The sequence below is a fragment of the Acinonyx jubatus genome, chromosome C1 (genome assembly GCF_027475565.1).
Source record: "Acinonyx jubatus isolate Ajub_Pintada_27869175 chromosome C1, VMU_Ajub_asm_v1.0, whole genome shotgun sequence".
Lineage (NCBI taxonomy): Eukaryota > Metazoa > Chordata > Mammalia > Carnivora > Felidae > Acinonyx > Acinonyx jubatus.
The window spans coordinates 144767975-144785256 of NC_069381.1; the positions used below are offsets into that span (position 1 = coordinate 144767975).

General features: G+C 42.0%; 1 protein-coding gene across 3 annotated transcripts in view; it reads right to left on the reverse strand.

The window, feature by feature from the left end:
- The window catches only part of CYTIP (cytohesin 1 interacting protein), a 70561-nt gene extending 55053 nt beyond the window's left edge, over window positions 1–15508 (reverse strand). For 2 of the 3 annotated variants that reach the window (XM_015076727.3, XM_053215095.1), the window contains exons 1-3: window positions 15401–15508; window positions 14390–14486; window positions 13783–13911 (exon numbers count right to left, since the gene is read on the reverse strand). In XM_015076727.3, coding sequence (XP_014932213.1) covers window positions 13783–13845 — 63 coding nt within the window. In that variant the 5' untranslated portion in view covers window positions 13846–13911; window positions 14390–14486; window positions 15401–15508. The remainder of the gene's footprint in view (window positions 1–13782; window positions 13912–14389; window positions 14487–15400) is intronic. The other variant, XM_053215094.1, reaches the window with a different exon arrangement.
- Window positions 15509–17282: the final 1774 nt, after the last annotated feature.

Sequence of the window (17282 nt, forward strand, 5' to 3'; positions counted from 1 at the left end):
GAAGAGACATCATGCTAAATGTGGTCAAGAGCCAACTTGTTCAATTTTACGAAAATTTAGCCACTTGAAATCCCTTTTTAAACAGGGATAAAATTAAATAAACCAAGAGAATGACTAAGTAACAAACAAATCTTGCTGATTCCATCACTGCATAACGCATATGAGGAAATGTCTGTGTGAACTGAGATGAATATGAAGAGTACACCATACAAACTATGTACCCAGAGTTCCCTCTCATACCTTGGGTGGATTGGACAGGGGCACGAAGCATCCCTAATTAGCTCTATAGGAGCTTGTCTTGACGGGGACAAACACAACCTACAAAGGTTCTGCGGTGACGCTTAGCTGGGACTTCTGAAAGATGGTTCAGGTCTCTAGCAAAAATAGTAATAGTAACAACTGGACACAAGATTTATGTGGTACGGCAGTCATCCCCGCCCTCCTCCAGACCATTTTCCCCTACTTGTCATTGTCACTGCTGATGGCAACATTCTGGAAAGAAAGTGAAAGGAAGGGCATGTTCAGATAACAATGAGTCAATGATTCTCTTTTATATCTTTTAAGTACCCTTTTATCATAAGTCTTTAGCACAAGAGGTCCCTCAACAAGAGGGCACTCAGTAGAATATGAATAAGGTCTGACGATCTCATGTATAACTTGTGACTGTAGTTGAGAACACTGTATTATATTATTGAAATTTGCCAGGAGAGTAGAACTTAAATGAAAAAATAAAAGGGTGAGGTGATGGATGTGATAATTACCTAATGAAGCAAATCCTTTCACAATGTCAAAATCATTGTGTTGTACACTTTAAATATCTTACAGGGGTACCTGGGTGGGTGGCTCAGTTGGTTAAGCATCTGTCTCTTGATTTCGGGTCAGGTCGTGATCTCATGACATCAAACCCCTCATGGGGCTCCATACTGACAGCATGGAATCTGCTTGGCATTCTCTCTCTCCCTATCTCTCTGCTCCTCCTCCACTCACATGCTCTCTTTCTCTCTCTCAAAATAAATAAATAAACTTTCAAAGAGTAAAACTAGGGGTGCCTGGGTGGCTCAGTCGGTTAAGCTGCTGATTTCAGCTCAGGTCATGACCTCACGGTTGGTGGGTTCGAGCCCCGTGTTGGGCTCTGTGCTGACAGCTCAGAGCCTGAAGCCTGCTTTGGATTCTGTCTCCCTCTGTCTCTGCCCCTCCCCCACCTATGCTCCGTTTCTCTAAAAAATCAACAAAAAAATTTTTTTAATAAAAAAATAAATAAATACCTTACAATTTTGTCAATTATATTCAATAAAGTTGGAGTGCGGAGAAAGGTGTCTACTGAGGTTGACATTACTTCAAAACAAGAATCAGAGCCCCACTAACGCATGGCATGTGGCTAAGTGCACCTTCTATTCTTAGCTGCCCAGGCCATGCCTTTCTCCACCACTAAAAGTGCCTCCTCGATGGTCTAATTAGAACCAATTTGACACCTGCTCTATCTTGAACCCCTCTAAGTAAGAGATTTCTATACTTTCTTAGCCACCTGTCAAAGCGCACATATGCATAACAGCCCCTCCACTAGCATAGAAAAAAGTTTTAATTAGTTTCTTGTGTTCTTTCTCAGTTTATGTGTTCTTACAGTAAGTAAACCCACATTAAAAAGGTGGGTTTTTTTAGATAATAAAAGTTTTAGAGCATGTCAAAGAGTCTGTAGATTTACAGGGTTACCTAGGAATTACTGATGTCAACAATATTGATCTGATAATCCAGACAACACTTTCCCCTATCCCCAAGAGGAGTGGTTTCAACTATAGTAACTCCGATCATTTTTTTGGCCAAGAAAAAACACATCTAAGCCCCTAACGACCAACACGCAGCAGACAGTACAAAACAGAAACAAAAAGAAAACAAAACAGAAAACTAATGCCGGGTGACACTGCTGGCCTGGGGTGGGCTACTCAGGGCTCCTCGCTGATCGCTGACTCTGGGGTCTTCCAGATTGTGTTATTCCTCTAACAAGGCCTACTTGCCCCCAAGAAGGCCCTTTGTTTGCCTTGTATTATGAAGTGTATGTTTACATCCCCACCCCTACCACATTTATGTATTGAAACCCTAACACCCAGTGTGTTAGTATGTGGTGATTAGGCCTTTGGGAGGTAATTATGGCATAAGGGTGGGGCTTGCCTCTCTCTGATCTTTTTTTTTTTTTAATTTTTCTTTTGATATTTTATTTATTTAGGGGAGGAAGACAGAGTTGGAGCAGGTGAGGAGCAAAGAGAGAGGGAGACACAGAATCTGAAGCAGGCTTCAGGCTCCGAACTATCAGCACAGAGCCCGAAGCGGGGCTCGAACCCACGAACCTCGAGATCACGACCTGAGCCAAAGTCGGACGCTTAACCGGCTGAGCCACCCAGGCGCCCTGTGATCTTCTCATCATATGACACACAGCAAGATAGAATCGGGCTCTCAGAAGAACCCAATCATGTTGGTACCGTGACCTTGGGCATCTGAGTCCTGTGAACTGGGAGAAATAAATGTGTGCTGTTGAAGTCACCCAGTCTGTGGTATTTTGTTATAGAAGCCCAAGACTAAAATTCCTTGAAACCTGTGGCAACTGACACAGCCACCAGTCCCACGGGGCTCTTCTGGGCACGTTGCTGCCAGTGTGTCACAGGCCAGGAAGCGCTGCTGGGGCACAAGGGCCTTCTGAACCTCAGGGATTATCAACAGAGCTCAGTAGCAATGCGGTGTTCCCTATTGTATATGAATTTTTAATATGTCCCATAAGCTGAGAACAGTGGCCCAAAGCTTTTTACACTCCCTGTGCCTCCGTAACCTCACCTGCAAAATGAAGATAATGCATCTGCTTTTGCAGGATTGTTCTGGAGATAGCGAACGATGCTTTGGACAGTGCCTGCAGTATTGTCACTCAACAAAAACAACAACGCCAAGCTGTAGTAGAAGTAGCATCAGCCGCACAAGTAGTATCATTTCAGCCTTGCCCAGACAGATCCTCTCTAGTGGGGTTATTCACAAGGTGGGTCCATTCTCAGAGGTCACTCTGGGGCTCGAGCCAGCCTCCAGGAAAGTTAGATCTGCAGTCAAACCCCGGAGGGAACTTTGGATCCAACAGGGCACATTCAGAATTTTGCCCACAAAAAGAAATAAACCATTTATGTATTTTTGTCTTTAACGTGTATTAAGTGACACTGAGAGAATGCCCCCAAACGTTAACAAACTGGAACACTACCCAAACTAGAGATTAATGATTGTTGTTTCCCCAGAGCCTGGCCAAGCTTGCTTTGGGCGATTTACTGCCCTATCATCCTGGTGCTTCTGGAATCCCAGTGTGTGCCCGTGTCACATGCATCATGCAGATGCCTCCCATGGAGGAGGGATCTGGAAGCACCAGACAGCTTTGCCACTCTTCTTCAGGCTCTAGATTGCTTCTCCAGGAAATTTCCCCTCTCCAAAAGCTATTCTCAATGTCCCTCTCATGTACTTACATTCCCACAGCATGGGGGATTTTTCTTACCACCCCACATCATTCACTGGCTTTTTCTCTTCTGTATTTCCCAACAGGTTGTAAGCTGCCTCAGGGCAGGGTCTCAACTCTTTTGCACTTGTATCTCTAGCACCTACCAGAGTGCTCTGCACTTTGCATTTGCTAAATGAATTACTGAATACTAGAGGTAGAAGCAGTGGCGGGCAGGGTTGACATGAGAAGTTAATAACAACGTCAGGATTTCCAACAGGAAACAGAGGGGCTTTATGTGGCATGGAAGTCTGAAATGGCTCCACACCTCTAAAGAGATTTAGTGACTTGATGGGCATTTGAAACTACCTGTAGACATGCTGGTTTTAAATGAGCACTTTACAACTCTGATTGTGACCTCTGTCTTTACAAAACAGCAGCTAAAACCACCACTGTACTACTGGTAGGTGTGTCCTCCCTGAAAGAATGAGCTGGCCTGAGTGACAAGACGTTCCTGTAAAGTGGCAGAATACCATTTGCATCTGAAAATCTGGCACCTGGGGTACTGCGTGTGGTGACAGCCAAAACTGCCTTTTGAGATAAAGTGGAGATGAGAGAGGAGAGAAGGTGACCTTGGAGGAGACGAATTCATAGGCATCATCTCCTAGACCTCACAGAGCAACCAGTGAAACGATGCACAGGCTATGATGATTCATGCCCTGGGATTGGTGATATCACCTTTTGAGATCCAACAGCCAGAATCTCATATCCTGGGCTGATGGAGAACCCCATGGGATCTTACTAAGAGAGAGGAAAGAAAATGTTATTCTCTATATAAAACAGTTCAATGATGACTCAATGGAAAATGCAGCTTTAAATACACCTGATTTCTGTTCAAGTTCATTAAAAATAATTATGTTCATGGTTGAACCAAACACAGATACCTCCTAAAAAAACAACGAAAGTAAACAACATTCTTTTCTACCATACCTACATAAATGGCCACTCACTGTGGGCAGGTAGGCAGGCTAGTGCAAGGGAACATAGGAAGAGATCCCAGGTAAGTTGAGGAGACAGAAACTGAGAGGAGAAACTTGAGTGTGGATCAAGGATCCAGGATACTGGATGTTAGAGCCTGATTCCAGAAGGGTTTGATTAGAACCAAGAGGTCAAGATGAGAACCAAAATGTAGGGAAATAAATCCTTCTGGTCCGGCCATGGAGCAGAGCTTACAAGAGATAAATACATCCAACCTCCCAGGGGAGACAAGCGTTTGAAGAAAATAATTAGACCTTCAATTTTCTCTAAGACATTTTATAAAGTTCAATTGAAATGGGGGGGGATTGGAAAATTCTGTGTATATTTATAGAAAAATGAAAGTAACAGCTAACAGACCAATTACATCTACTTTTGTTGCTGCCCTCCTCCCTAGTTTATAATATAGCAGGGACTGGAAAGTTCAGAGATTTAATAACAGAGAAATGCTAAAGACTGAATTCCAAGACTCATTCCTTTTTTTTTTTTTAATTTCAAGTTTTTATTTAAATTCTAATTAGTAAACATATAGTGTAATATTGTTTCAGGGGTAGAATTTAGATTTGTAGCATCACTTACATGCAACACCCAGTGCTCATCCGAAGTGTCCTTTTTAATACCCATCACCTGTCCACCCCATCCCCCCACCTACCTCCCCTCCAGCAACCCTCAGTTTGTTCTCTATAGTTAAGAGTCTCTTATGGTTTGCTTCCCGCTCTCTTTGTTTCCCTTCCCCTATGTTCATCTCTAGTGTTTCTTAAATTCTACATATGAGTGAAATGATATGGCATTTGTGTTTCTCTGACTTGACTTATTTTGCTTAGCATAATACACTCTAGTTACATCCATGTCATTGTAAATGGCAAGATTTCATTCTTTTCGATGGCTTAGTAATATTCCATTATCTATCTATCTATCTATCTATCTATCTATCTATCTCCCCCTTCTTATTTATCCATTCATCAGTTGATGCATATTTTCGCTCTTTCCATAGTTTGGCTATTGTTGATAATGCTGCCGTAAACATGCTGTTGATAATGCTGCATATGCCCCTTCAAATCAGTACTTTTGTATCATTTGGGTAAATACCTAGTAGTACAATTGCTGGATTGTAGGATAGTTCTATATTTAACATTCTGAGGCACCTCCATACTCTTCTCCAAAGTGACTGCACCAGTTTGCATTTCCATCAACAGCTGTTGTTTCCTGTGTTGTTAATTTTAGCCATGCTGACAGGTGTGAGGTGGTATCTCATCGTGGTTTTGATTTGTATTTCCCTGATGATGAGTGATCTTGAGCATCTTTTCATGTGCCAGACTCATTCCTTTGGAAACATCTTAACCAGACATTTTAGAGGTAATACTGAAAATCTACATGACATCTGTAAAGACGTGAGTTTGGGAAGAGAACTGGTTTGTTTTAGAAAAACACCAGCTTTTATCAACATATCCCAGGGGATGGACTGGCATCTGTTTTCAAAATTAGAGACAGAGGCACCCATCCTTGCAGTTTTTCTCTTGACTCCATTGCTTTGAAGGGGCGGACCAAGAGCATTCATTGTTTCAACATTTTTATTCACTCTAGACTTCCTCCTGGCTGTGCGATCATCTCTGATTTGAGATCATATTTGTGTACCTCTCATCATTTTCAGTGATCTGCCCCTCTTCCTTTGTCTCTATTTTGCCCCCATACTTCTTCTTTTGTTTGTTTAAAATAATTTTCCACCCATTCTTGTCTCTGTTTTAAGGCAGCCTGTAAGAGATAGAAATCCCCACCACTACCTGTAACCATGAGGAACATATGTCATGATCTTTCAAGTCCTTTTTTGTTGTTATTATTTTTAACTGGACGCATAAATAATTGCATATCCTCTCTTGCTACACTTAACCATGTTCTCTACTCACTAAGAACTACTCACAACATGATTTTAATTGTAGAGAGATAGTCCACTCTATAGCCATGCCGTATTTTCCAGTTATTACCAACTCATCCAACCTTATTAAACATTAAGTAGTTTCTAACATTTCACTATTAGAAATAATGTGATGAAAACTTGAACATAAATAGTTGTCCACGTAACCATTTTCAGAGGATAAATCCTTATCTAAAAATATTGGTTTGAAATGATGGATGTTTTAAGGCTGTCTATGGATATTGGTAAAATTTTGGTAGAAATTTTCCATCCATCCTGAAGAACTTCTGACAACCTTGATTACTGCCAGTTAAAACTTGGTCTGTGAGAGAATCCCAAGCAGGCTCTATGCTGTCAACATGGAGCCCAACATGGGGCTCGATCCCACGAACTGTGAGATCCTCCCCTGAGCTGGAATCAAGAGTTGGATGCTTAACTGACTAAGCCACCCAGGTGCCCCTAAAACATCTTATTTTGATAGAAGGTGTCTGAGAGGCCAACACACAGAATGGGTGTCTACAGTTAAAAGTAAAATAGTACTATAATAGTTAAATGTCATTTTTGCCCAAGTGACTAAATGTCTCAGAGCTCTGCCATGTTTAATTTGACAGCTTTGGTTTTGTCTTTCTCTGCCTCTAGTACCAAGTAAACACCAACTGAAGTTGTGAACAGAGAAAAGAGTGTTCTAAGAAAAGAGCATCCCAGCTTTTGGAGATTGCTGTTTTTTTAGGTAACAATGAGTCACTGAAGAGTTACATTGTTTGGAACGGTAACTGTGGTGCAGGATTCTCTGTAGACTTGAGGTAGCTGCACTATCAAAGAGAAGGCTTCCTGGAAGAGGTGTCTCTACTCATCCACCTGTGCTGCTGCCTAGTCATCTCAGGATCAGTGTCTCCTAGTATAACATATAGAGAGGACGTAGAAGACTAAATTGCATCTATCATTTGCTAGACATTCTTTGCCCAAAGGATGGACAAACATGTAACAAATTACTTGGTTCTATACAGATGTGAAGAAATCTGTCATCCATTTAGAAAGCAGATATCTTGGGGCGCCTGGGTGCCTCAGTCAGTTAAACCTCCGACTTTGGCTCAGGTCACAATCTTGCAGTTCGTGAGGCTCAGGACTCACAGCTCAGAGCCTGGAGCCCATTTGCAATTCTCTCCCTCTCTCTCTGCCCCTCCCCTTCTCTCTCTCTCAAAAATAAATAAACATTATATATTTTTTTTAAAAGTAGAAAGCAGATTTCTCTATTTTGGCTACCTATGACTGTTTATAAGAATATATTTTTTAAGTTTATTTTTTATTTATTTTGAGAGAGGGGGAGAGCAAGTGGGAGAGGGGCAGAGAGAGAGGGAGAGAGGATCCACAGTGCACAGGGCTTGATCTCTCCATCCCATAACCTGCAAGATCATGAGCTGAGCCAAAATCAAGAGTTGCTGGCTAAGCCACCCAGGCGCCCCAAGAATGTTTTTAATGTAAGTTAATTCTTAAAAGACTTTCTTTTTTAGAGCACATTTAGGTTCACAGCAAAATGTAACAGAGAGTATAGAGTCCTTATATCCCCTTTGCCCCTACACACGCACAGTCTCTCCCACTATCAACCTCACACTCGGGGAGATTTGTTACAGTTATTGAACCTACACTGGTACATCATTCTCATTGAAAGTCCAGGGTTTACATTAGGGTTGACTCTTGGTGCTGTATGTTCTATGAGTTTGGAAAAATAGGTAATGACATGTATCCACCACTGTAATATTTTACAGATTAGTTTCACTTCCTAAATATCCTCTGTGCTCTATCTATTCATCCTTCCCTCCTCTGACATGCTGGCAACAACTAATCTTTTTGTTGTCCTCTAGTGTTGCCTTTTTGAGAATGTCATATAGCTGGAATCATACAATATGTAGCCTTCTCAGATTGGCTTCTTTTCCTCAGTAATATGCATTTATGGTTTCTCCATTGCTTTTCATGGTTTGATAGATCATTATCTTTAGTACTGAATAATATTCCATTGTGTGAACATATCACACTTTATCTATTCATCCACTAAAGGACATCTTAGTTGCATCCAAACTTTGGAAATTATGAATAAAGCAGCTATAAACATCCTTGTGTAGGCTTTTATATAAACATAAGTTGGTTTTGTTTTGTTTTGTTTTGTTTTGTTTTGTTTTGTTTTTTAGGTCATTTGGGTAAACATTAAGGAGTGCAATCCTTGTATTGTAGGGTAAGAGTATTTTTAGTGTTGTCAAAAACTGCCAAACTCTCTTCCGTAGTGGCTGTACTGTTTTCTCATTCTCATTAGCAATGGATGAGAGTTCCTGTCATTCCACCTCATGGCCCCAGCATTTGGTGTTGTCAATAATTTGGATTTCACTGTCCTAACAGGTGTGTAGTGGAATTTCATTGTGATACGGGGATCATACAAATGCTTAACCATCGTCTTGTGTATCTTCTTCAACAAGGAGTCTGTGCAAATCTTTTGCACATTTATTTCATCAGCTTGTTCATTTTCTTATAATTGAGTTTTAGGTGTCATTTGTACTTTTTGGATAACAACCTTTCATTCGGTATGCCTTTTGCAAGTATTTTCTACCAGTCTGTGGCTTGCCTTTTCATTCTCTTGGCAGTGTCTTTAGCAAATAAGAAGTTTTTCATTTGATATCAATATTTGTCCCCAGAAGGGCACAAATGTTAATAAGCTATTAAGTGTAAGTTTTCCTGCCGCCGCGGAATGAACTACTGGAGTCCCAATATTGAGATAAAGAAGCTGGAGGACACCTGCAGCCATCAACTCCTCCCAGGCTCCCTGAGGGAAAGGTAAGTGGCCCCACTGCTCTCAATTGCCACTCCGCACCGTGTCCTCCCCTCCCCCAGTGAAGTCTAGAAGGAAGATTGGAGGGGAAAGAAAAGCAGCAAGTCTTCAAAGCTGTGAGGCGGCCTTAATACGGGGGGGGGGGGGGGGGGGCGGGGGGCGGAAAGAGTGATGCTGAGGGTTTTTTATCCGCTCCCCAAGGACACACCTCTCACCGCTGAGCCAAGTGCGGGGGCTGCCAAGAGAGCCATTCTTAAAGCCAGGGAGAGGGGGCTCTAGGGGGAGAATGCCAGCATTTCATGACTAACTTGGACATCTGCGTATGCAGTTGCCTTGCCAGTTCACTTACTGTATCTATTTGAACTGAGGGAAAAAAGGGACGTGGAGAGAGGGCACAGCCCCGGGGCCACTTGCAAGCTTTTGTCTGTGGGCCAAGGGAACTCAGGGGAAGTAGCCAGTTAGTGCAATCTTGCCATATTCCGTGCACGAGGGCTGGCTGCTGACCGAGCAGAGCCCAGCAGCAGTAGGGTGGGTGGTAGTGTTGGAGAAGGGGGGGGTGGGTGTTACACGTATAAGATCTTACTGGAGCTGGATCGCCTATACCATTAGCTTGGAAAGGCCCCCAAAGGGCCCTCTGAAAACTGCTATATGGACGCCTACCATACCGGGAGCTTCAGCCTGCCAGTCAACCTTAACCAGAGGAAGAGAAAATCTTTCACAGAAGGATGAAAACCTCACTATTAAATGTGAGAAACTTGGCCTTTTCTTCTCCTTCCTCCCTGCCCCACATCTCCTCAAGTTGTTGTAGCCTGGAAAAGGGAGACAGAGATGGTGTCCCAGAGGCAAAGCAAACCCCACCCTCCCATTCTAAGACCTTGTCCTAACTGATGATGTCAAAGGGGATACTTTAAAACCGGCTCGAGACTGAATTTTTATAACAAGGAGTCACTTGTGTTTTGTTGTCATTTTTTTTTTCCACAGAAAAACTGACCAAAGGTCATGGTATCTGTCCAGAGAAAAGAGAATTTTGACAAAGCTTAAGCAACTGGAGACGGAAACATTGTTACTTTCACGTGTATGCCCGCAGGCCAAGTTCAGACTAGTCAGTAAACTCATTATTCAGTTTAAAAAACAATGTGATATTGATGTGGCCCCCTAAAGTGGTCACAAGTAAAAAGTGAAGGAGGAAGACAATATATGTACACTTTGCATTCTATTTTTTTTTTATGTTTATTTGCTTATTTTGAAAGAGAGAGTGAGCGCGAGCAGGGGAGGGGCAGAGAGAAAAGGAGAGATTCCCAAGCAGGTTCTGCACTGTCAGCACAGAGCCTGACTTGGGGCTCTAACCCACAGACCGTGAGATCATGACCTGAGACGAAACCAGGAGTCAGACCCTCAACCGACTGAGCCACCCAGGTGCCCCTGAATTGTATTTTTGAATAATGGAAGACCCTGAATTGAGAAACAAACTATACAGGCATACTATGCATGTACTTAGTAGAGTAGATTTATGGTATGTTACAGGATAGAAACATGGATTTTAGAGTTAGAAAAGACCTGGCTTCAAATCCCAGCTCTGCCATTTGCTACCTCTGTGACTCCTTAGAATCCTCATGAAAAATGGCCACAATGATGCCTTCTAACAGTGTTAGTGTAAGGATTAAAGAGGAAATATGATAAGCATAATATGTAGGAGGTCACCGTGTTCAAAAATGGTTAGCATTTTTTCCTTCATCATTTATTTATCATTACCATGCGTTATCATGGATGTTTACTGAGAGGATATGAATAACATCAATAGAAATAACAGCACTGGTTAAAATATATTTCAGTTGAAATTTGGGTTTATAGAAAAGCCCAGAACAATTCATGTTTCAGGGTGAACAAAGTTCTTCAAAACAGCTAGCATTTGGCAATAATTTAGGTCCCCTAGTTTAGGGACTACATTCCAGGTACAAATACGAATGCTTTGGGATTTGCCCCACTATCTATGCCTTATCACAGTGCGTCAGGGCTAGAAGGGCACTTAGGGAGGAAAGTAAGGCCCAAAGAGGGTAAATGATTTGCCCAGGGACAGTCTGGTTGCATCTCACCCCCACTGGTCCTTCATACTCCCCGTCTATTAATTTGTTGGCTGTTGCAGTCATAGCATACATTTCGGGGCCTCTAAATTTTATCTTTGTCTTTTAGGAAAGACACCTAACAAAGGTATCAGCCTGTTTCCTCTACTCTTCATGCTTCTCCTTGGGAGAGTCCCTGGCAACGGTCACATGCACGCGAGCCAGACGGTTCAGTACAACCTGACATCGCACTGAATTGCCAGAAAAGGATTTCATTTCATGACAGTCTATTTGATTTGTAGTCCCTGTTCCTTTCCATTTTTCTCTTCATTCATTACTCCTCCCGTGGAGAGTGGGTGGCAGATAGGAACAACTTGCCGAATTTGGTGCATTTCATTTTGTTCCCTTTTAGAAGTTCTTACAATGGTTTTCCTGAGGAAAATCAATTAACTATTGACATAAATGCTATTTGGGGATCAATTATAATTCCAATTAACTGTGCCATCTGGGTGGCTTATTACCACTTCTGGGAAACATTTGTAATGGTGAGAAAGGGTGCCTCCTGTCCTCATGTTTATGCATTTTTCCACTCTGTGATCTATCTTCAGACCTTGCCCCTGGACCCCCAAGATCCAAGAACTAGCCTCCTGTCGGTCACACCTTGCCCCTGGACCCCCAAGGTCCAAGAACTAGCCTCCTGTTGGTTACCCCTGTCTCTATCTTCCCAGAACCATTTTCCTGGCCACTGAGGTCTTAACCACTTCTCTCCCCACTGCAAGAAGTAATATTTACTAATTGCATTATTGTATATCCCTCCCCTAAGTGCTTTCTGTGGACCATTAAACCCCTGGAGGTAGACAAGATGGCCGTCCTCAAATAGGAGGAACCTGAATTTCCAACAAGAAAAGCACTTTGCCCACTGCCACAGAGGATTCAAACCCAGGTGTGTGTGACAAAGGCACGGCTTCTTCATCTCAACTGCTATGAGTCTCTCTCACAGCCAGGCTCCTGGCGGGCTCTGAACAGTCTTCTCATGAGGTTAACAAGCTAGAGAAACCCCACACATTTTCTGCATCTTTTACAAAATGAAGATCCCCAGGGATATTCCCCCACCACCCCACCCTGACTGGCTGAATCAGAATCACTACAGGTAAGACCCAGGAACCAGGACTTGAACACTTGTCATACTTGAAAAAGTTTGAGATCCACTGCCCTGTGTTTTTGATGCCAACTGTCCTTTAACAAACCTTTCCTGGAGACAATGCCCTGCCCCCTGGTGGCCTAACCCAAAAGTGTGACTGCCGTAATGAGGGGTTTGAGGGAATTCTTGATGATACACTCACTGATCACCATTTGACGGACAAATTATTTGATTGGGTTTCAGCTGCCTCTGTCTGAGTTCCGCTTACTTTATTCAGGCCCATCACACAGAAAGTACCTGAAAGCAATTGGCTTGCTGACTTGTTTCTTGTTTGTTTGTTTGTTTGTTTGTTTTGTAGCAGCTACAAAGAGAGATCGGTTTTTGTTCAATAAATGTTTGATTGTTTATTCTTTGCAGATGATACGGAGCTAAGGACAGAGCTCCTGTCCTTAGAAAGACTAGTGTAGGGGCGCCTGGGTGGCGCAGTCGGTTAAGCGTCCGACTTCAGCCAGGTCACGATCTCACGGTCTGTGAGTTCGAGCCCCGCGTCAGGCTCTGGCCTGATGGCTCGGAGCCTGGAGCCTGTTTCCGATTCTGTGTCTCCCTCTCTCTCTGCCCCTCCCCCATTCATGCTCTGTCTCTCTCTGTCCCAAAAATAAATAAACGTTGAAAAAAAAAATTAAAAAAAGAAAGACTAGTGTATATATAGATAAGAAAATACCCAATTCTTTTCCCTAAACACACACACACACAGACACACACACACACACACAGAAAGAGAGAGAGTTTTCATGAGCTGCTTTGCTCTGCCTTCATCATTAGGATACCATGTTTGAGCTCTAGTGCTTAGCCAGTTTAAACTTGGCTTCTCACCAGCTTTTTCCTTTCTCTTAATAAGAGCTTTCAACTTTCCAGGCCATTCTCTACTCTTTTCCCTTTTCCTGGCCATAATGTCACACTCCTGTATTTATTGGACCTTTCTGGCTGTTACCAAAAATAGCACGCATGTCACAAACTCCACATCTGCCTTTTACAGAACGCATTCCCACCACCAAATCTGCTGACCCTATAATATAAGAAAAAGTAGAAGAGATCTAGTGACAAGAACAACAAGAACAAAAAAGAGAGACCGAGTAACAGCAAGTAGAAGCCCAAAATATTTAGGAAAGAAACCCCAAAGAGCCAATCAGCTTACTCACTAAACACTTGACTAAGGACTTCCCAGTAATAATTCCCTCAATATTTTATTTATCTTAATATATAACACTTCGTTCACTCTTGTTTGCTTCCTCCCCGCCCCACCCCCAAGAAAATAACACAAGAGGAGAATCAACCCGCGCGTTGCAAACTCAAACTTACCATAGAACTTTGGTTGGCAAATCTCAGACAGTGATTCCTCCTGGTCTCCAAGCCAGGCCACATGACGTTGCCTGCCGTCTGCTCTACATGAATTTACAGCTCCATGCAATACCACAGGACACTGACGTTCTGAAAAAGAAATTTGATCTTACCCTGATTCATACCGCCCTTCTCCTCTTTCCTGAAGGGGGATCCCGTGTGTTTATTTTAGGACCTGGGCAAACTGTCTAGTTTCAAATACCTCACAAATAAAGAGATGGGAAAAAAAAACCGTAACAATTCAATAATACCTATGTGATTTTCAAGCCCCAAACAAATGGGAAATCATGGCGCTTTATTTTATAATGAATCAAGTGGGGGAAGAAACCATTTCTTATCTGGAGTCACCCCCAAATAAATGTTTCACGGGTGGCTTTTATGGGGACACTGAGGTCTCAGAGTTTCAAATGCTGCTTACTATAACCTAACCACAAAATATACTCAGCTTGTGTTTGTTTTCAGATTAATAAGTCTAATTTAATTGGAGAGAAGTTTCCTTCCATAGTTTCTTAAAACAAAATCGAAGACTTTTGGTTTATTTAGTGCCGTCAGCTAAACCCAGACTTACCTCAGTTTTTTCTTTGAAGCAAGACAGACATCGTTTGTGTGGTCTTTTTAACAGGGAACCATGTTAGTTTTTGTCCACATAACATTCGTTTCCAGTCCTTAGGAACAATAGAGAGAGAGAGCAAATTTGCTACATGTACAGCAACCAGCATATGAATATGTATTATGGAAAATTTTCCACACACAGAGAAAACCTCATGATTTGCTCTGGAAAACAAGTCACTTCAAAGTTGTGGAAAATAGGACCTGTTCCTTCCTTTAAGGCAAACTCTGCCGCTGATACTCAATTTGGTTTTTCTGCTTGTAACCGGCTCTCCCTGAATTACTTTGAGATGTTTGTTGTGTGTGGTCAGCTGAGAGTTAATATATTGTAACCTCAAAACAAAAACACCCAAACAAAAAACCCAAACCTCTTTTTCTTGAATTTGTTCATAAAGGACAGCCATTCTTAATAAAACAAAACAAGCACAAACACAAAAACCTTTTGTTTCCCAGATCACACTTGAACTGCTTAATGATCGAGTTCCTAGAAATAAAGGCAATTTTTATAGTCATAAACACATTGGAAAACATTGAAGCCTGTATCTATTGAGATAGACCTCCTTTTTTTGCCACTATCAAATATTTAAATATTATGGAGAAAGTGGTCACAACAGTTGAAATGTACCCATACAGAAGATATCTGGTTTGTCCTATGAGTTCCTTGTAATGCAACACTATTTTCTGCCAGTAACTTGTCAAGGCTTTGTATTATGTGTTTAAAACTACATACATTAAAGAAACCACCCATGTTGGCACATTCTCCCAGTCGCCTGTATGACATCCTCTAGTTCTCCTTCAGAATCTAGTCCCCATGGGTCAGCCTGTCTGCCCTAACAGCTCCTTCCATGGCTGGGGAGCCCTCTATACACTATTTGCTCTAAAGGTCATTAGGATCGACCCCAATTCCATTTCCCCGGAGTGTCTTAAGGAGGCCTGAAAGAAATCTTTCCAGCATTTGCTCTGTCCCTACCTCTCCTTTAGGGCTGGAGGTGGCTGGAGGAAGGCAGGAAGACCCGTGCAGCTGTCCTCTGCGAGATGCTGGCCTGGCATGGAGCTGGGGGAGGGCACAGTGCGAGCAGCTGGAGGAAGAGAAGGAGGAGTAATTCATGTGCCACTGCAAACATGATACAATGCCAACAAAAACACCATTCTTTTTCCCAAGAAGTTCAAAGCGCTTTGCAAACATTAACTCATGAGCCCAAGTAGTCATGGAGCAAATATTCCTTTATTATGCCCTTAGGGTAACCACTGCAAGCAAAGTCAAGAGAAAAGGGACTCTCTTCATTGTTTCATTATTCCTCAGGTATTTATTGAACACCAACTATGTGCTGGAGATGAGAGGCAGAAGAACAAACAAGACAGACATGGTCTGCGCTCCTACGGCAGCAGTGGGGGGCACGAAGCACCAGACTCTGCTGCATACGCTTCTTTATGCTTTGTGTTTGTCCAAATTGTTTAATGGAATTTGTTCCATTCTTCAGAATGTCTATAATGTGCTAAGTGCTGAGCAAACACACAACAGAAAAACTTTTTAAGCTACCTGTAAATAGCATTATGACGATAGGAATTGGGAATATCAACTCAAAGTGCTTTCTTTTAAGATACCATAAACAAAGCTTTACTGGGAGCAGTCCTGTCTCTTGCCATGTTCATGGAATTACTGTGGTCGAACAAGGAGAGTTAAGATCAGTAACATCATACCAAGCAGTTTATATAAATAATCTGGCTTTCTAAAAATGATTAATCAGATGAGCAAGCATATTTGGTGAAGCAGAGAGCCATTATCCACAGGTCTTCTCCTGACTCCTTTTTATTTTATGTGAAAAGATGGCTGATGGGATGCAGAAAATGACTTATGCCAGTTCTGAACCCTTCTCTTCAGTCAATGGATTCCAGATATTTTAGAGTATAGGGTTATCTAAGACTAACTAGACAAGAGTCTGGTAACTGCTTTTAAAAAATGCATGACTTTCTGATGAATCAAAAGGGAGGTAAGCCTTTATGTTTTAAAGATGTTAAGTAAGGATTCTAGTCTGTCCTGGGAGTCACTAGCTCAACCCACTTTGAGGCTGAACATAGAGGCTGTTGCACTCCTCCGTCAGCAACTTACACATATTTTAAAAGTCTAGGGAATTATAGCACCACTTTAAACCCAGCCTTCCTCCCCAGCAAACACTTCCCTACTGACAGAAAATATTAGAGTTCTAATGTTGATCTGCCACTCAAGCGTATAGGTTAACACACAAACTCAGTGAGATTCAAGCCCCATATCTTAGTCCTTAAATAGGGTCTTCATTTGGCCCCAAACTGCCTTTCCAGCCTCAACCTCCCCCTCCGTTACTCTTGTCACAGCACGTATGTCCATAATACAATATCACGCTCTGCCTTTCTGCCTTGAAGGCTGCTCCCCTGCCTCCTACTCCAACACACACACACACACACACACACACACACACACTTTGCCCACCTGGAAAATTTTTCATTCTTCAAGATTAGATGAATTCTTTTGGTTATTTCTTCCTCAACTCCCACACTGCCACCTTATCACATATTTATTTATATAGGTCTCTAAAGCTTGAATGTCTCAGGTTTTGAGATCATATTTTATTCCTTTGTATCTTCAGCAGCTAGTATTAAATTTTTGATGAAGTTAAATTTTCTACAGAACATCAATATAGCACTTATGGAGGCTGGCAAGGTGATCAATTACACTTGGTTTTACTCTTCATCTGGAAGCACAAATGGGAGGTTTTAAAATCCTTTATTAAACAGAGTTGCTAATGAAGAGAATAAAATTAATTAAATAAAATTTTCATTTAAAATTATTTTTGATTCAAGAGCTACTATATTAT